General features: G+C 36.7%; 1 protein-coding gene across 1 annotated transcript in view; it reads left to right on the top strand.

Annotated features, from left to right (window-relative positions):
- SLC4A10 (solute carrier family 4 member 10) overlaps positions 1 to 19,013 on the top strand; it is a 113,082-nt gene that overhangs the window by 15,979 nt on the left and 78,090 nt on the right. The window contains exons 2-3 of the mRNA XM_041473223.1: positions 7,636 to 7,717; positions 18,816 to 18,962. Coding sequence (XP_041329157.1) covers positions 7,636 to 7,717; positions 18,816 to 18,962 — 229 coding nt within the window. The remainder of the gene's footprint in view (positions 1 to 7,635; positions 7,718 to 18,815; positions 18,963 to 19,013) is intronic.

The following is a 19,013-nucleotide window of genomic DNA, read 5'->3' on the forward strand; positions in this document are numbered from 1 at the left end:
GGGCACTTGGCCATTGCAACAAACTATGCTCCTATTTTGCCTTGATTTTTTGTTTAATATTTTCAAATGGAAATGTTGTCTTCAGTTGGATAGGCGTATAGAGAATAGATAAAGAGTGTATCATGTTTGCCTTGCAAATGGAAGGAATGCATTTTTTCTACCTAAAATGGCTTTTCTGAAAAAGAAAATTCTGTATCAAATATGAAGGAAATATTTATGTGTCAGTTTATAGCTGCTCTATTGTGCATAATGATATATAACAATACAGTATGCTTCAATGCAGATGAACACAGGAATTACAAGTATTGCTGAGATTTAATTCTGTGTAAAACTGCTTTGGTTTATTTTCTGCTTGTGTTTTGTTTTATTTATAGCAATACTTTGTGCTTAGAGTTAGTGTCTGAAATGATTCTTTATGCTTACATGTTACAGAAGGTCATTATAACATTAAATATGTGTCCAGTGCCAGGCCAGTAGCAATTCAGTTCTTTGAAGCCAGTGCTGATTAGTGCAATTTTTAGCAGCATTGCAGAACATGACATTTCATTATTGAGTCATGCTAAACATTATCTTGGCTTTTGCTATAAAAATAGAAAAGAGGAAAAAAAGAAGACAGAGAAGGATGCTTTTATGCATATGACATGCAGCCCTGGGGAAGATGCAAATGTGGGATGAAAACTAATTGCTTCTTACTTTGTTGCATAGCCTGAACTATGTGGAGCAGAGCTGACCAAAAGGAAAACTGTGCTTTATGTTAACCAGTAGTGATTATTCCAGAAAGCTGCCATAAAAGCAGTGCTATTAAAGGGACACTTAAAAAATGATCCTTCAGACCCTACAGAACCGGCCTTATTGCATTATAAATGTGTTTTGATAGGTCTTCTTTGATAGGTAGATAGAGGGCAAAAAGATGATATAATGTAGCTAGTGGAATGGAAAAGCAATTATATTTCATCGGAAAGATAAAATTCACTGTACTTTCCACCTCAAAAGATTGCTAAATATGGTTATATGTAATATAAGCAATTAAACATGATAATATTAAAAAAGGTTGTTTTTTTTTAAACCCTGTGTGCTTATTCAGAAAGATAAAAGAATTATAGCACCCAAATTGTGGGCATACACATTGTGCATTAAATCAGTTTTGTGTAGGCCTGTTTGCTCAAGGACAGTTTAAAGGACAAGTTTGAACATGGCAGTCACCAGTGATTTTCTTCCTGCAGCAGGGAGGCAGGCATCTATGTGTAACAGCTTTTTAACCGTTTAGGTTAATTGTCTTTGCAAAATATTTCCAATATGCACTTGGTAGCTCTTGAGTTAAAGTAACTTCGTTTTCCATATCTCTAGTAATGCCATCTTTTTGAAATGTTAAGCTGAACTCAACCAAAATGACCTTACAGATACAAATATTTTGTAATGGTTCTGTAAAATGAATATAACTCAAAACAGTACTGTTGGAACTGAGAAGATAATCGTGTGTGTGTGTGGTGTCTGCAAAAATGTTTAGTATTTTATTACAGGCCACTGGAAAGGTAAATACAGAAGTTTTATACCACTAACTGTATGATAATAGGTATAAACTGAAATGAACATGTTAGGGTTCCATCTTTTAAGATGGAACATCTTTTAATCTTGTTTGTCATTATTTAACCCCAGCCAGCAGCCAAGCCCCAGGTGGCTGCTTGTTCACTCCCACACCAGTGGGATGGGGGAGAAAACCAGAAGGGTAAAAGTGAGAGAACTCATGGATTGAGATACAGTTTAATAGGGAAAGCAAAAGCCACCCACACAAGCAAAACAAAACAAGGAGTTAATTCCCTGCTTCCTGTGGGCAGGCAGGTGTTCAGCCATCTCCAGGAGAGCAGGGCCCCATCACAGGTCACGGTGACTTGGGAATACAAACACCCGCACTCCAGATGTCCTCCCCTTTTCCTCTTTCTTTCCCCTCTTTATATGCTGACCATGATGTCATGTGGTCTGGAATGTCCCTTTGGTCAGTTGGGGTCCCCTGTCCCAGCTGTGTCTTCCAGGCAGCCCCAGCCCCTCTCCAGTGTGTCTGTACAAGGAGCAGAAAGGGCCCTGGCTCAGTGCAAGCCCTGCTCAGCAATAACAAAACATCTCTGTATTATCAACCTGTGCTCAGCACAAACCCAAAACACAGCCCCATACCAGCTGCTGTGCAGAAAGTTAACTCTACCCCAGCCAAAACCAGCTCAACATTACAGCTTTCTATTGTTTATGGGAAGGCAGTATTTCATGTTTTATGCTGACAGGTGTTCCTGAGTTCCAGATGGCATTGCAGAATTATGTAGGTTGTCCAATCATCAATAAGGGGCTTATATGGAAAAACAATTAATACCGTGATTATTTTCCTTATGAGTCAGCAGGTGTGTCATATGCATAATTTCTAGTGTGTGAAAAATCAAAATGGCTTCTGCTCTGTTATGTATTTTACAGAAAGAAAGATACTGAAAAAAGGTTCTGTATGGTTATGTTGATATGATTTATTCTGTGAGTATATTAAGAATGTAATTTAAAAGGGACAGGATTTAACTGAGAGTTTTAAAAGCTGTGAAAAAAATATGGAATATTAATACTCTTTGTAGCTGGTTTCTGCATTGTATTTCAAAGGGAAGCAATCATCCAGTTTATTGAAAACAGTGAACAAATACTAGGACAGAAAATAAAAGTAGCCAGGTATGAAAAAAAATTAGATAAAAAACAAGGATAAAAAAATTTTGTAGTTTTCCATGTAAAATAAACACTTCTCTGTTATCCATTTTGACTTGTCTGCTCAAAATATATTAGATACAGATGTCATACTAGTAGATCACTGAACCTACCAAGGGAAAGAAGTGAGACATACTCTTTGCAAGTATTTAATACTTCCTTGTTGTCCTAATTTTCTGTTTCCTAATGTATATTTATTGTTATACTAATATTTCATTTGCTGTAGTGATGAACTAAAGTTCATCAACAGGTGAACTTTAGTAAATGTTTGCCCAGTATCCAAGTACTTTTTATCATGTATGCAAGTGTCTTTTAAGAGAATTTATTGATTTTCCTCTTGTAGTAAATATGTATAATACCTGTATAGATAACTTCGATTCAAAGATTGTCACCTGGACTTCAGTCTACCTTGTTGTCATCCAGAAGATGTGGAATATGTCCTAATTCCATCATCTGGAAATGTACTGAAGTTCTACAAGAGTGTGTGTCTACGTTAGCACATACATATTTAAAGAGGTTTGTCATGTGCCTTTGTACAGATCCACCTTTGAAAGTAGTTAATTTCCTTTTTCTCTCCACCCAGTCATCCACAGTGTGATGAAAGCATAGACAGTAACTAAAAAGACACAGAAACATCTGTCATAAAATGATGCTTCTCAGCTTTTCTAAAAATGTATTTTTTCATCAACTGAGTTTTTCTGAGGTGTGAAAGGGCAGTGCACAGTTCTGGGAGTTGGCAGGTTAAGGACTGACCTCTTTGCAACCTGTTATGAATTGTAGTTAGAGCTGTATCATAGCTAGAGGGTCACTTTGGGCAACTTTCCAGGAGGCCATTTTTATATTGGGATATCCTGACATTTATTGGAATATCCTGGATGCTGAGCTTTATCAGTACATAGGTGGAAAGGGCACTTAAGGCATTTGGTTTTCGTTTCTAAGTCATGGGCTTTTTTATTCCTTCTAACCAATACACTTAAAATTCCTAGCAACAACTTTAGTCTCACTTTATACTCTGATAAGCAGGTTTTTTATCTAAGGGTTGCAAATCCATACTCCAGGACTCATAGTGACCTTCTTCCTTTGTGATTACTTACCAAAAAGTAATATCTTTGAAGGTGGTTTATTTCCTTTTATTTTGTTCAACTTCAAATACATATTTTCAGTGCAATGTGGTTGCAATGTAAAGCATGCAGAAGATGACTCTATTGTCTGCTTCTCTGTACTTGCCACTGTGTTTGAACTTCTAGTATGTAGAGACAAATATAGTAACAACTGTATTTATAAGACTTTTATTAAATAGGTGTTTTCTGTGAAATATGTGCAGCTGCTTCTGCTGCAGGTTGAAGACCATTCCAGCATTCATTTGGAAAATGTAAGACATGAAAAAAGTAATGGACTGAGTAGAGTTGCTGGGCCTTAGTCTCTGAGAAGCTTGTGGTTTCCATGTAAAAAGCTTTGGCTTTTTCTTGCTATTTTATCTCAGACACGTTATTTGTTTTACTGTGTGCTGGTATTTTATTGCTGTAGGGAAATAAATCAACTATTGTGTGATGACTACATAAAACCATAAGATATTAACAAATATTATGTAAAGGAGAGTGAAGAAATGTTATATTGTTTATGAAAAGTTTATTACACTCTGATTATAGCTTCAGTGAAATATAATTCCACTGGCTTCTCCAGCATTGCTCTTAGGCTGGCAGAAAAAAACCCTACATTTATTCTTATGTATCTTTGTCGAAGTTGTGCAATGTAAAATTATTGCAAGGTATTAACATACATTGGTTTGATGTAAAAAAGGAGAAAGTTTATGCCTTAATGTTTTTTGTCAATTTCTTATTTCCTAGCATTATCTATTCACATGGGTAAAATTTCTTAAATTGAATGACTTGGTACTTCTGTAGTGCCTTACAGCTCTGAAATGCTGTGTGAAAATTTATTTCGGCACAGAGCAGCCCAATGAGGAAGGTAGATGAGTAAGTATTATTATCCCTATTTTGCAGATGGGGAAGCTGAGGCACAGAGATTAAGTGACTTTTCCAAGGCCACACAGCAAGTCAGTGGCAGATCCAGGATTAGCGCTCGGGGACTTCCTGGATCCCTCTCCCATGCTTTAAGCAGTAGACCACAGTGTTCACTGGACTCAGCAAGCAACTCATTGCAGTAATGGACAGTTCCAAGGACTTGCACATGGTCAGTGTGTCCACACATTTGTTTGCAGACTGCTGCAGTATATCTGTATGGTTTCACTACTTCAGCCCTTGCAGATTTGTGCCCTATGTCAAATTTTGTACCTTCATCATCTTCAAATGGTGTAAAAGGAAGAAGGGGTAGAATTCTGACATAAATGTGGCATGGCAATGAAGAGCGTTTAGTTTTCATGCCTTTTTCTGAACCTTCTGAAACTGATGGGCCAAGCTGCAGATTGGCCCAAGATTCATGGCTCTGAGGATGTTAGTGTGGAGTTTGGTTGGCATGAATTCTGGCTTCCATGACTGTATTATGGTTAATCTTGCCTACACTTTCAGTTTCAAACTCATTTATTGCAGCACTTAAAAATAATAAGTTGGTAATTTTCCTGAAATTCTAAAAAAAATCAGAGCATTACTAATTGAAATTAGGTTTCCAGTCTCCATTAATCCAGGGGAAAGTGGAGTGGGATCTGTTTTTATTTGTATTGCAATAGTCCTCACTGCCCAATGAGTTTAAGCACTAAACTGTAAGTGAACCTTTGTCTCACCTCTCCCCTCCTCCAAGGGGCAGTACAGGAATCAGAAATTACTTCTAGAGTAAATGCAGTACAACTCTTATGCTGGTAAATGTGAGGTGGCTTTTATGCTGCTCCCTGGGAAGTCAGTGTGTTCAGTGCCAGGCCTGTTTAATTGGACTTTGCTCAGAGTTTGACAAGTGAACTGCTAACAACACAGCACTCCCAATTAAGCTGTTTTTCCCTGTAATATTAATGGAATAAACCCACTTCTGAGAATGAGGCAAGGCTGAGACTTGCTGTGACATTACAGGAAGAGGAGGCAGAGAAGTAAAAGTCTGCCAGAAACTGAAAATTGAACACATGGGAAAGGAGAAGTCAAAGTGTATGAGCATATTTTGATAAATATTAATGAATTAATTTGTATTTAATTTACTTAGATAATCTGTAAAGGCTTTAAAGTGCCCAGCAATTTAGTATTTTCCCCACTGTAAACTCTCCTTAACATTGCTTCCTTTCTGATGTGAATGTCTTATGCTAAGATAGCATTATTTATGATATGGCTCTAATACTTGGACTTTGACATCCTGCCTAATTACTCACCCAGGGGCATGGCATTGTTATGTCTAAGTGCTTCAAAATAATGGATTCATTTTAGTAAAATGATTGAATGGTTTGTATGAAGTTATACTTTCCTGGTACATCTTAATGGGTTATTAGATGATTCTAAATTATTACAAGACAAAACAGTTTCAATAGAAGCCTATTTCTTATTGTCATATTTTAGTTATGTACTATTATCTATGGGAAAGCTCTAATAAAGACATTTTAACACTTGGTCTTTCTTTCTTTAACAGCCCAGATGCTTGGTGCTGACACATTTGTAGGATTTTTCTATGTAAGATAGCTACAGCATGACAGCTATTTTTGAAAAAGAAAGGAGCCTGAAACAAAAACTCACATCCAGAATGCACCACATCCAGCTATATAAGTAAATCTTTTTGCCTGGGGCATCTGATATTTAAGGAGAGGTGCTCAAAGACTTTAATTTCTCATTATATTCCATTGCATTCTATATATAGATGTATATCTGTGATGCAACACTGGTATTTAAATCTCTTTGCTTCAGACTTGCATTAAGATACCAATTTTATGTACTGAAGTCAAGTAGTTCTAGTTCTAATATCACTTGCTAAAACCCCTCTACTAATGACAAGTAAATATATTAATTAGTACTTTTGTATAATGCATCATTTTTCATAATAATTTAATGGAAATCACTCTTTCATGTTGTGAAATAGACTGTATTTAGTGATGTCAAACTCGTAGTGAATCAAATACTCATTTTAGCACAGCTAAAATCTAGTGTCTTGTTGCTGAACCCCCAAAATATTTTTCTGTTAAGGGAAATGAGTTTCATGTCAGAAATGGCAAAATCACTAATTTCTGTACCTTACCTAGCCTGAGTACAATACACTAATTAATCACATACTACTTTTACAGTGCAGTAGAGAGTACAGTTAAAATGCAGGTATGACTACAGGATAAAATGAAACATGAAATCTGTGTTCCTGAGGAAGAATAGCTTTGTTTTCTGCTGTTACTGTATGCTGCCTGCCTTTATACCAAATTCAGCTTGGTGTTTGTAAAGAAAAGCAAAGGCTTTGCAATTCACCAGTAAGTGAAGCCAGTTGTTTTCATGGTGTTAGTTTATTTCTTACCATATTGTCACTGAGTGTTATTGTCTAGCTTTGCTGAAGTATAAGAAATCTTAGTAGTAGTAGTTAGGGAATTTTTCATGTAGCTCAAGATCCTGGTCTAAAGGCAAAAATACATGTGCAGCCCCTTTCTTAAGGTGCATGAGAATAAAGCTACCTTGATCAGACATTTCTTCTCTCATCTCTTTCATTGTCCTACTGGCTCATGTTTTTCCTGGTTTCCAGTAACCTGTGTTTACTCATCATCTTGCAGGTTTTACCATAAGTTTTGCATGTCAAAGTTAGCTGTAATCATACCTCAGTAAAAACTGATACAAAAGAAATAGATTTAATAAGTAAAATTAAATTCTTATACCTCTTTTTGTTCTTGAGTTGGAAAAGTTAAAATATTAAAAACATCTTTGTTTTATAGTACTGTACAATCTTGCCAATATTTTCCAAATGAAAAGTAGCTTATCTGTCTTTTTTTCTGTTTTGTAGAGAAATGATGAAGAGGCTGTTGTGGATAGAGGTGGAACTCGCTCCATTCTCAAGACACATTTTGAAAAGGAAGATCTAGAAGGTGAGGGATGATTTTTCTGTGCTTTATGTTGTCACTTTCTTCTGAAAGTACTGAAATGTAATTCCAATGTGTAAACTTATTGATTTGAGCAGGGATGCAAAGAGACAAGAGAGCAGAATATTGTCATTTATTTTAAGAAAAGAAATACTATTCTCTCTCACAGCAGTATCCAGAAAAGATGATAGTGGAAGGAGTTTGCTAGTTTTTGGTGATCCATGGTCAAGTCCTGTGAATATGCATGTGTGACTTTAGATAAGTCTTTTAAGCTTTCAAATATGCAATTGCAAGCAGGACTGCTGATTTAGTACTTATAAAGGCTTCTACATTTGCATTACAATCCTTGTGTAGTTGCCTAGCCACATCTTCAGCTGAACAAAAGCATTCTGGCAAAAGTCAGAGATTGGATACATATTTGCTGATATCCACTGCAGAAACCACCTAACTTGACCATGTAGAAGAAAGTGAGAAATTATGAGAACTGTTTAGGTACTGGTTTAATGAGTCAGTTGCATTTCTGTTTGTTTAGTGTTTCCCAAGCTTTGGCTACTACTGTACTTAAACTCTTGTATTGAGTTGTGTGAGCCCCCAAGTCATAGTTATGATGAAAATGAGTTTCTGTTGCACGTATGATATCCCTTTCCTGAGACTGGAAATGGCTGATTTTGTTAGCTTTTTGTAGTGGGACATGGAGGTTCCTGGTTTTGTCACACAGATCCACATGAATTAGCCCAAAAAAAATACTAAGATCAACATGCTACATCTGAAAAGTTCCCTGCTTCAGGTCTAAAGAGAGCTATCTCCATCTGTGCAGGGAATTGAGTTTTCTAAATGCCTATCATTGACTACATATTTTTTTTTTCTTTTTTCTGTCTCTATGAACTTTGTGTTCTCTGATACGTGTTGGCCATATTGATGATTTCATTGAAATACCAGTGAAACAGAGCAACTCTGTTACTGCTTCCTTCAGCAGTGCCTCCCTCAAAAAGCAAATGTAGCTGCATTTGGGAGGGGCTTGGCTGTGTCTGTGTGAGGTTGTCTCTCACAGAAGGATGTTAGAAGTTGTGCCGGGTGGCATGTATGAGGTAGGTAGCTCTCTGCTCAGCCTGGGGGAAGTCTGGGTGTGCGCAAGGATAGAGCTCAGGTAAGATGTTTCAGGGCGGCATTTAGAGATTTGGTGTCTCCAGGGGAGAGAGTACCAGTGGGTCAGGCTGGCAATGCCAGTTTTGGGCATAAACGCAAAACCTCTTATTTTGAATCTCACATTTAATCTATGGTCTTCAGTCTCTTGATTGTGTCCTTGATCAAAGAGAAACCACTGTATCTGGTGTCCTCAGAGAAACACCCAATAAAAAAAAGAGTGGGAGCTCCCAGTCACCCTTTCTCCATGGTACTGACTCACAGAGATTTTGTGGGGTGAGTCAACCCACAAAAATATCCTTTTGCTGAGTCATTTTGTTGATGATAGTGAGATGGTATTTTAAAGATGGACAGCTTTCTGAAGAATGACATCTTTAAGCTCAGTCACATAAGCTTAAGTCACATTGAAGTTGTCAGAGTTACTGCGATGTTCCACATGTGACTATGTGGAACATAATTTAAGAACTGTATTTAATGATTCCCCCCCCCCCCCCATCCTGTATGTATAGAGTTGCTCCTGAGAAATATCAGTGAAAATACTATTTCAAAGGTATGCTCTTAAGATGTTATCAGTAGAAATTGGAACATGGCAGTGACACTCCGACAACCTTCCCATCAATTTGAATGAAATTTAGAATATTGAAAAATTCTTCACTTATCAAATATATCTGCTTTTATTAAAAATAAAACCCTATTGTTTCACAGTGTTCTACGAAAACAATTTTCCATGTAGAATCAATCCTTCATGATGCAGTTAACTTTCTCAGATAATTTCATGCTCACTCTAAGTTCAGATCAGTTTGTCCTTAACTATATAATCACTACATTCAAAAATACCAAGTGACATAAGTTTTGAAGACATTGCAGATTTTAATATCCAGTTGCTGTTAATAGCATGTCCATTTGTTTTGAAATACATCTAGGCACTTCTCCTCCTGGAAACAGAGAATGTGACTCACAAATACCTGTCTCATTCACTGACATTGTGTTGGGTTCTGCTGAAAAATGCACCTTTTTCTTAATGACATAACAACTATGAAATATGAAATTAAATAATCAGGTGCTAATTGCATACCTTAGAAAAAGAGTATAACCAGACTATTAATACATATTACGTAATTAGCTTTTTGACAGACATTTAATTGGGTTTATGTTTTAAAATGTAAATAGCTAGTTACTGAATATTCTAGAGAAGAATAGCTTTGCCAGGGTGTAAGTTTTAATGGCACCATGTCAGCAACATTTCAAAAATTGCAATTCATATGAAGAGCTACAAGTTTAAATCTGAAAAACAGTATTCAATTTCTTCTTATTAAATCTTATAATTGTAAGTATTTTGTCTTTAAAAAAAATGAAACTATCAGCATTCAAACTTCAGAAATACAGATTTAAATGTGTATTAAAATTTCCATCTGAAATTTCAAAGTCTAGTAAATATTTGGACTTGCATATTTTAGGCAGTCATTGTATAAGTATATTGCAAGTACATTTCTTGCTGAAAGCATGAAGATATGGTGATTAATCCTGCCTTGAAGAATGGATACAAGAACAGATTTTTCCTCAGTTTCTCTAGATCAGTATTTTCTTTATCTGAGCAGTGTAGTAAAACTTTGGGAACATAAGACAGGAACTGCGGTACCTATCGGAACAGAAGAGATGTGGTGCTCATCTTAGTGCTGTAATGATACTTGCAATAAGTATTTCAAATGGTATCTTTTTACTTAAGTTTTGTAGTGCTTCAGAGGTGAATTGTCTGCAGAGCTTTGGCATTCAGATTTTCAGCATGAATTATTTTTCCACGTAGTTAATTTTTTGTGAGTTGTATGGTCAGGATCAGTCACTGATATTGAATAGGTCATTTGTCTGACTGTTGCATTCATGGAGGGACTGAGAAAGCATTTCTAAAAGCAAAAAAGAGATGATATTCCCTGGTTATAATCACCTGTTTTGCATGTTATCTTTCAATAAGGAAAAGTAGGACAAAAATCCTACTGAAATAAATATGCTCTCATTTCTATCAGTGGTGGAATTCCTAAATGAGAATTGGACACTGATTCTGGATGCTCAGGTATTTAATTGCAGAATGACAGGTTGTACATGTACGTGTGCTGAGGGCAGCTAGGCACGTTTTCCTGGACACATGTGCACTTCAGCAGCTGCTCTCAGCTTATTCCATGGGGTTGTCTGGCTGGCTGCCATTGCTTCAGTGTATGTTCAGTAAGAGCAGTTTCTGATCAGATGGATATACCTACTGTTTATCTCATAGGTCAAAAGTACTTAAATTGCTCTATGTGGGAGATCTCAGATTCTCTCAGGTCACATGCTGACTTTTGGACTCTGCAGATATGCAAGGGGATTGACATTAAATACACTCTGGCCAAGGCCTTTTCTTTATGCCCACCGTGTTAGCTGAGGGGAAAAGTGACTGTTCCACAGACTCCTTGCTGGAGGTGCTCAACTGCAGATTGAGGATTTTTGTGAGAGTATTTCAGAACTGCTGGGGGTATTACTGTGGCCTGGTTTGAGAAGCATCTTCAGCTGGGAGATGGGTGGAGATCAGATTGTTAGGTGAAGGTCCAAGCATGAATCAGGGATGAATTCTGACTCTGTTGGAGAAAATGGCAAAATGATCCTTGATTCAGAGAAATCAAGATTTTGCTTAAGCTTTTTATGTTTCATTCATTTAATCTGCCTAAGTGGCATGCGAAAATTTGCCTCAGGGGAAATCAAGTTTGCCATGTTTCATATCTCTGAGGACACATAAAACACTGTATCCAGTATATGCGTGACTTTACATCAGAATATGACTCCTGACACATTTTACAAAATTCAGACTACGTGGATTGCTTACTGAAAGTCACAAAAAATCTTCAAGCTTAATTAGAATATAAATATGACTGGTGCAACACAGAATGATGCAGAAGCTGAGACTTTAAACTTAATAAACCAAAAATTATTTATAAATTTTGTAGCGATATTTTGTAATTAACAACCTGCATGAAGGATAATTTTAATAGTAGGTGCTGAACAAAAAAGGTGAAACTCCAGAGTATTTAATTATACTCTTTTAAAAATAATGATTTTAGTTTTTTTTTTTTAATTTTTAGATTTGTTCTAGCTAGTGACAATAATTTAAAAATTATTTTCATGAAATTTTGATTATATACTGTTAGGGTTAATATATGAAAAACCTCATTTTGATTAAATGCTAAACTCCATATATTATTACTTAGTAGAAATTTGAGTTTAAGTAGCCTTTTATTCTCAGAGACTGGACCTTTTTTGTAGAAATAACATCATAGCACACCTGTCTGCCACTGACATTATTTACCTGGAAATTAATAGGACCTAGCAGCTCATAGGACTGAAAGAATATAAATTTTAATAACCTGGCCTTGATTCACCTGTGCCTCAATGTAGAAACAAGTCAGACACCGGCTCTGCTTGGTCAGACAGGAGCATCAACCGAGATTTCCCTTCCCCTTGGCTCCCAGGATGCTGCAGCCTACTGCAAATCATTTGTTACCATGTCAGTACAGATCCCCTGCTCCGAGCTTCCTTGCCTGTGCTTCCCTGGGGTGCCCTGCTCGTGCTGCTGTTGGCTCTGACCTTGCTCGTGCTCCTTGCAGCGATGTTTGCCGCGCTTCGATGGGAGCAGAGTCCAGAATGGTTTGGCTTTGTCTGTACCTGAAAGGTTGCTCTTCCATTTGCTGCCTACCAGGTATCACATATTCAAGCTTGTTCCCTTTGTGATTCCTAAGGCACATGTTTCTGTAGTGCCTCTCATCTAGTTTTGGTTTTTTTTTTCCCTACATAATTCAATATTGCCTGAGATCTCACTTTCCTCCTTTTGTCTTGGCGGCCACCTGGTTTGATCCCTTTGCTCCCCTTGTCCCTCCTCAGCAGTTTCTGTGTTAGTGAGAAGGCGTTTCACCTTGAGGATTCATGAATAAGCCTGAAGGATGTGTTCACAGAATCTCCTGGAAATTATGAATAATGAAATAATGGAAGCAAACAAGTGCCACAGTGTTGGTTGAACACCACAGTCTTTAGCTGATGAGAAGGTTTGGTTGTGAATTTGGTTTGAATTTGCTCTGAGCTTCACAGACAGGAAACCTTTTCAGTATTTGTAGGGACTAATATATTCAAATACTTCACTTTATGAAATCCCAGATGAAACTGACATAAACCAATTTGCTGTTGTTGGTGAAAGCTGCTAAATTGTGTGAGAAGATAGAAGCATTCATTTTTTAACACACAGTTGTACTTGTACTGAGGTTGTTTTGATTTTTTTTTTTTTGTTGGCTTGCTGCTAATTTAGAAATATCGAATTTTAGAAAAATCGAATTTTTCCTTCCAATAACCACAACTTCACTCTCCATCAGAGGAAAGAGTTGTGTATCTGCGCAGGTTCTTTTATATTCTGTGTCTGCTGGCCTTTTTTGTTCTATCTGGCAAGGTCATGATCTCATGATAGAGCCATACATACAACACCTTTGGATTCTTCTGAAGGAATCTAGGAAATTTGAAACATGAGTGCTGGTAAAAAAAGTACGTTTTAGCCCACCTACAATCTGGAAAAATCTTTTGCTAAAATGCAAGGTTTTTTTGGGAGGGCAGTGAATGATTGACGCTCTTTAAAAGGTCCTTAAGTTTAATGACTTCAGTGAGATGCTCTTATCCTCCACATTCAATGTGTCTTTAATTTTATCTTGGGTCAGGGTTGTTTTTTTTTCTTTTCTATATAATTTCTGTTGTAATCTACTCTAGGATATAAATTATATGTATAATCTAAAAGAAATTTTGAAGGTTTTCTTGTCAGTTCCTCCAAATTATGGTGCAGCAAAAAGGTGAAAAATGGGTTTTGGGCAAACCATAACCACAAACAGCAATGTAAACTGTTGATTTTGGAAGGATTGCTTTTGTCCTTTCTGCTTTTTCTCCAGCTCTGCTTCCCTGCTGCACTGCAATAACGAATCATGAGTCATGTACTTCTACTCCTACACAATTCACCATAATCACTTTCTTTCCTGTAAGGAAAAACGCAATTTTTTTAACCCTACATGGACTGATGGCTTTCTGTCTCTACCTCACTATTCATTTTTGAGAGGATGAAAAATTGCATTTGGTTCAGCTCTAGCTGTCAGTGCACAGGGGAGACTTCAAGGCCCTGAGTGTTTTCCAGAGGAGGGAGAAACCCCTGTGGTCCTGCTGAGGTCAGCAGTCAGCTGAAACTTGGCTTGAGCTATTGGCAAAGTATTCTTTCTCAAGGCATCTTGCCTTTGAAATGTGTTTCCTCAGTAGGTCACAGAAGCCTGCATTTGCTCTTTCTGGAGGTGTTTCAAGACCCATCTGTTCCCTTATCTGCCCCTTCCCTCCATGCCTGTGAGCAGGGGGTCTGAAAGCCTTGGTGTCAGCAGGTGCCTCAGGCAGATTCAGATAATCCCAGGTGGAAGGCAGCACAAGCACATGGACCCTGAGCATCTGGTGCTCATGGATGTTTGGATCCAGGACAGTCATTTTTTTACACAATTGTCACCAACTGAGCTGGCACACTAAGAAGCTCTGAAGTACCTATATGAGTTCCACTTTCCTGGTGTAACATGAAGACCTGAAAGAATTTCCATGCTGAAAGAGGCTCTTCTCCACGCTTTATGCTGTATTTAATTTATGTTACAATTTAAAAAGTAAGAATTGGTTCAGATATCAGTGAGCCATAGGATTTATCTGATCTTTCTGAGTTTTTCTGTTAACCCTACATTAGTATCAGTAGTGTTTTATCATAGAAAGGCTATGGTTTTGTCCTTGCAAAAACACACTCTGAACTCAAATGTTGATTTATTCCAGATGTGCTGCTAGGGAAGTGAAACATGAACACATGCATTAGTATTTTCAGTATGAGGATTTAGGAGCAAGTAATTTTTAAAAAGAGACACACTGTGAAAATACAGTAATACACAAAGATTATTTACAATGTGAAAGCTTATTAAAAAAATACAATGCAAGGAATTGATCTGCTCTGCAATGACATTTATACAGTGCTACACATCCACTAGTAAATTGTAAAAAGATTATTTTTAATAAAAGACTATTCTGAATCAAATTGCACATAGCTGGGGAACAAAACCCAGAATATAAAGTTGGTATATGTAAATGTAATGTGTATATATAAAAAATATATAAATGTAAAGTTAGTATAAATGTATGCATTTATAGCATAAGAAACTTGTGGTTTACCTTCAGAGCATTAAAACATTCCTTGAGTTAAAGTAATTAAGGACTGAAGAAACAATAACCTTTGTTGTAAAGTATTATTTTTTAATTTTTATGGGATTACATTAAATCCAAATGATATTATAAAACACTTAAAAGGGATCCTACTAATTATAATTATCTTTGAGACAGATGAAAGTGCATATAACCATGTGGAAAAATCATTATCTGCCCTAAACTTTTGAAGAAAAAAATTATTCTACTGTGTCTTCAGTTTGTGGAGGTATGAAATTGTTGCCCTAGAAAAGAGAGATATGAAGCATATATTATTAATATGAATACGTCTTGCAGAGACATTTCTCAGAATAAAATCTAAGTAGAAGTGTTGTTTGGGGTTGCTGAGTTTCAAAGGAGAAATTATTCCTTACACTTAAATTTATTTTAGGAACCTAATAACAAATTAATAATCTAAAAATCTGGGCTCAGAATAGCAAGAATTTTCTGCATATCCCTTGAGAATGACCAAAGTAACATCTAGAAATGGTTTTTAGCACCTGGCATTCTGGGTTTTTAAAACCAGAAGCTTATCCTAGCTACCTATCTTATGCACTAAATAAATGGAAAGAAAGAGAAATGTAGTGGGATTTCTAAAGCTCTGGAAACACATAACCCATTATAATTGATGGTGCTTGATGACTTAACTTAGGTACTTCTGGAAATCCCATTACAATTATTTGAGTGATGTGACATTTCAAGGGAAAATGGAGATGGAGAGAAAGGATTTGTAAATATTTCCCATAATTTAGTGGAATTAAGATCTTTTTAATGGAATGCTAAGAGTACAGATTTTTTTGCCCCAGTGCCTCCCATTCTTCCAAAACAATTTTAACACAAAACCCACACCCCTTTGGTAGGGAGAGCAGCGTGTTATGTTCACCTCTTAAACCACGTGTCAGTTCTGTGTGAGAGTGGCTATTAGGTTGTACCTGATGTCAATGGTTTGGACCCTGATGTAATCTGCCCTTGTTACTATTTCCCATACTTTAGTGTCTTTGCAGCCTTGCCAAAAGAATGAGAAATTATGATCTAATTGAGCTAGGTCCTGAGAAAATGTATGGCAGAGCAGAATTATTTTACAATATTTGAGCAATATTCAGTCATTTTCATTTGGCATCCTGGTGAAGTAAATAATAAAAGACACAAAAATGTTCATAAAGATAAATGAAAGAAAGGCCCATATAGGATCAGTTATTATCTATAACGATATCCTGGATAGTGGATATCCTGGTGGATCCTGAGTTCACTCAGTTGTAGATGCCCTTTCTTGTTAGAAATTTTAGTCAGGTTTTCTTGAGATCTGCCTTGCTCTGTCCATGTTTGACCTTCTAGTCTTGGCAAATTTAGAGAGCTCTCTGCAAACTCTTGTTTAATAATGCCTTGGACAATTTGTACAGAAAAACGTACATTACATTCTAGCTCATAATACCTACCATGAAAAGGTTACTTGAAGTAAGGTAATACAGTAATTTGATTTCTTTTCTATTTCCTCTTTCTTTTTTTGCTGCTTCTATCATTCATTGTCATTTTGTCAGCAATTCAGAATTCATTACTCTTTTGTTCCCAGATGGTCTCTTTTTGCTCCACAGTTGTGATCTTTTAATAAACCACTACTTAACTCTCAGATTTTTTGCTTTTTGCTCTATGATTTTTCTGTAGAGAACTATTGCTTTTCCCCTGTCACTTTCTTTTCCTTTTATTTGTCTGAACCTTGTTACAAGCACCTACCTTTCCATGTGTTTATTGAAATTATTCCTAGGTAGCACTCTGCTGGTCTCAGTAGGTTCACACAGAAAGAGTAAAGTCCACTTTGCTTTTTCCTGATGTCTATTTCAGTTTCCAGGTTCCTGGGTTTTTTTTCAGTGTGAACTGATTGTGTATGTATAAGGAAAATTGCTGGGGCATTCAGACACACACGAACGTTCTGGCACTGTATCCCAGTGTACTGAATAAAGAACAGTCTGGACTCAAGTACTGCTTTCAGCCCTGGAAATTGATTGAAATGTGAGCCTCAATCAGCATTTCCTGATGCAGGTACAATCTGATCATTGACGTGGGAGAAAACTAGGATAAGCATGCCCACTTCTATCACAAAGCAGCAGGAATGTACTTAGCTACTAAATAAAAAAAGCAATCTATTTGCACCTCTGGAAATTGCTAAAGTCTTAGGAACAGTAAACCTTCCTTTCAAAATGTTGTTTTGCTTTTTTCTTCTACCCAAGGAGGGGGATAAGGAAATGTAAAGTACTACATTACTCATGTCCTTCAGTATGTTTTTAATGAATTTTTGCAGGTGTCATGCATGACTGGCTGCAATGCATTTGAAATATACAAAAGGCAGACGTTCTCTTTAAACCATTTCTTGGGTTAAATGTGATAAGCAAGAAGAAAGAGGTATTTAATAAATAAGTAAATAAATACATATTTTTCAACTGCTGGGCATTGTTTTAGGAAGATCTCCTAACTCTACAAGAAGTCTGTCAAAAATTGATGGCTCTGCTTTCTAGCCTCCTGTACATGCATCATAGTTAGGGAAGTAACTAGTGTGGTGTCCAGAGTCTTTTCTTCAGCTTTTTTAGCTCTGCCTCTGCAGAGAATTCCTGTCCGTATTGAATTTCTTTGATGTTTTGTGACACTTGCTGCCTTGCTGTGTTTTCTGCCTCCTCTGGAGTCTCTATGGGATTAGAGATCACGTGCTACCTTAGCTTAGTGTTCTTGACCTTTTTTAGGTGATTGACATTGCTGAATGATTACAGCAAAGCAGCAAATATCCATGAGCTGTGTTATGTTAATTTCAAGGAGAAAATAATGTTATTTGAGATGAGTAATCTGGGCTATGTCTTTCTGCTGAGTAAATGCAGAAGACCTGCCTGTAGTGAGTCATGATTCCTTTCCCATTTGTTCTGGTTAGTGCACATTTCTGCTGTGCTCTCCCCCTTCTAAATGCTTTACTGTGCTTTGATCCTGTTAGCCCACATAGCTAAGAGACCTAAATATTTTGGGCTTGATCAGCAACATAAAATTCATCAGGCTTCAAGGCAGCAGGCATGCAATATGTACCTTCTTATGTATTTAAAAAAATAAAACAGAAGAAATGAAAGCAACCTACGATACCAGCAATACATTTATGATGTGAGCATGTAAAGTGGTGTAGGGATTTTGTGCTCTTGCTTACATCGTATTTTATTGTTTTTCAATTTTTTTTTCTTCTTTGTTTTTTATTCATTGAATTTCCCACAAGAATTCTGTCAAGGTTTGGCTCATAAATAGGAATGAGTTTGGTAAAGTTCTTGTACACACAAAGCAAACAGCAACTTTACCAAATGTTCAATCCAAAGAGATCCATGTGTCTCTTTATATTACTGTTTTGCAAGACATTTAACAGAACACCTGTCTGGCTTTAATGAAAGTTCACGTAAAAAGATGCAAATTTGATGGAAAAAAAAAAATCTGGTGCTGCATCATAAGGACTTCAGTACTGGAATTTCTTCCTGTATCAAGGGGTTGTGTATCTGTGATGCTTAATCATCTTTATTCAAGTCAATATTGTTAGGACTATTAACATTAGAATAATCAATATTATGTAACTTCAAAATTATCATAAGACTGATACCATTAATGCTATTAAGGATATTTATATTGTTGTTATAACATAGTTCCCTTCTCAAAGACACCTTTTTTTTACCTGTAGGCCATCGAACATTGTTCATTGGGGTTCATGTGCCACTGGGTGGAAGAAAAAGTCACCGACGCCATCGGCACCGCGGGCATAAACACAGAAAGAGAGACAGAGAACGGGACTCAGGATTAGAAGATGGGAGAGAATCTCCTCCTTTTGGTAAGACAAATTTTATTTTTGGATAGGTCTTTAAGTAATAAATGTTGGCAT

Source organism: Pyrgilauda ruficollis, unplaced genomic scaffold, assembly GCF_017590135.1.
Source record: "Pyrgilauda ruficollis isolate IOZ18807 unplaced genomic scaffold, ASM1759013v1 scaffold3, whole genome shotgun sequence".
NCBI classification, from domain to species: domain Eukaryota; kingdom Metazoa; phylum Chordata; class Aves; order Passeriformes; family Passeridae; genus Pyrgilauda; species Pyrgilauda ruficollis.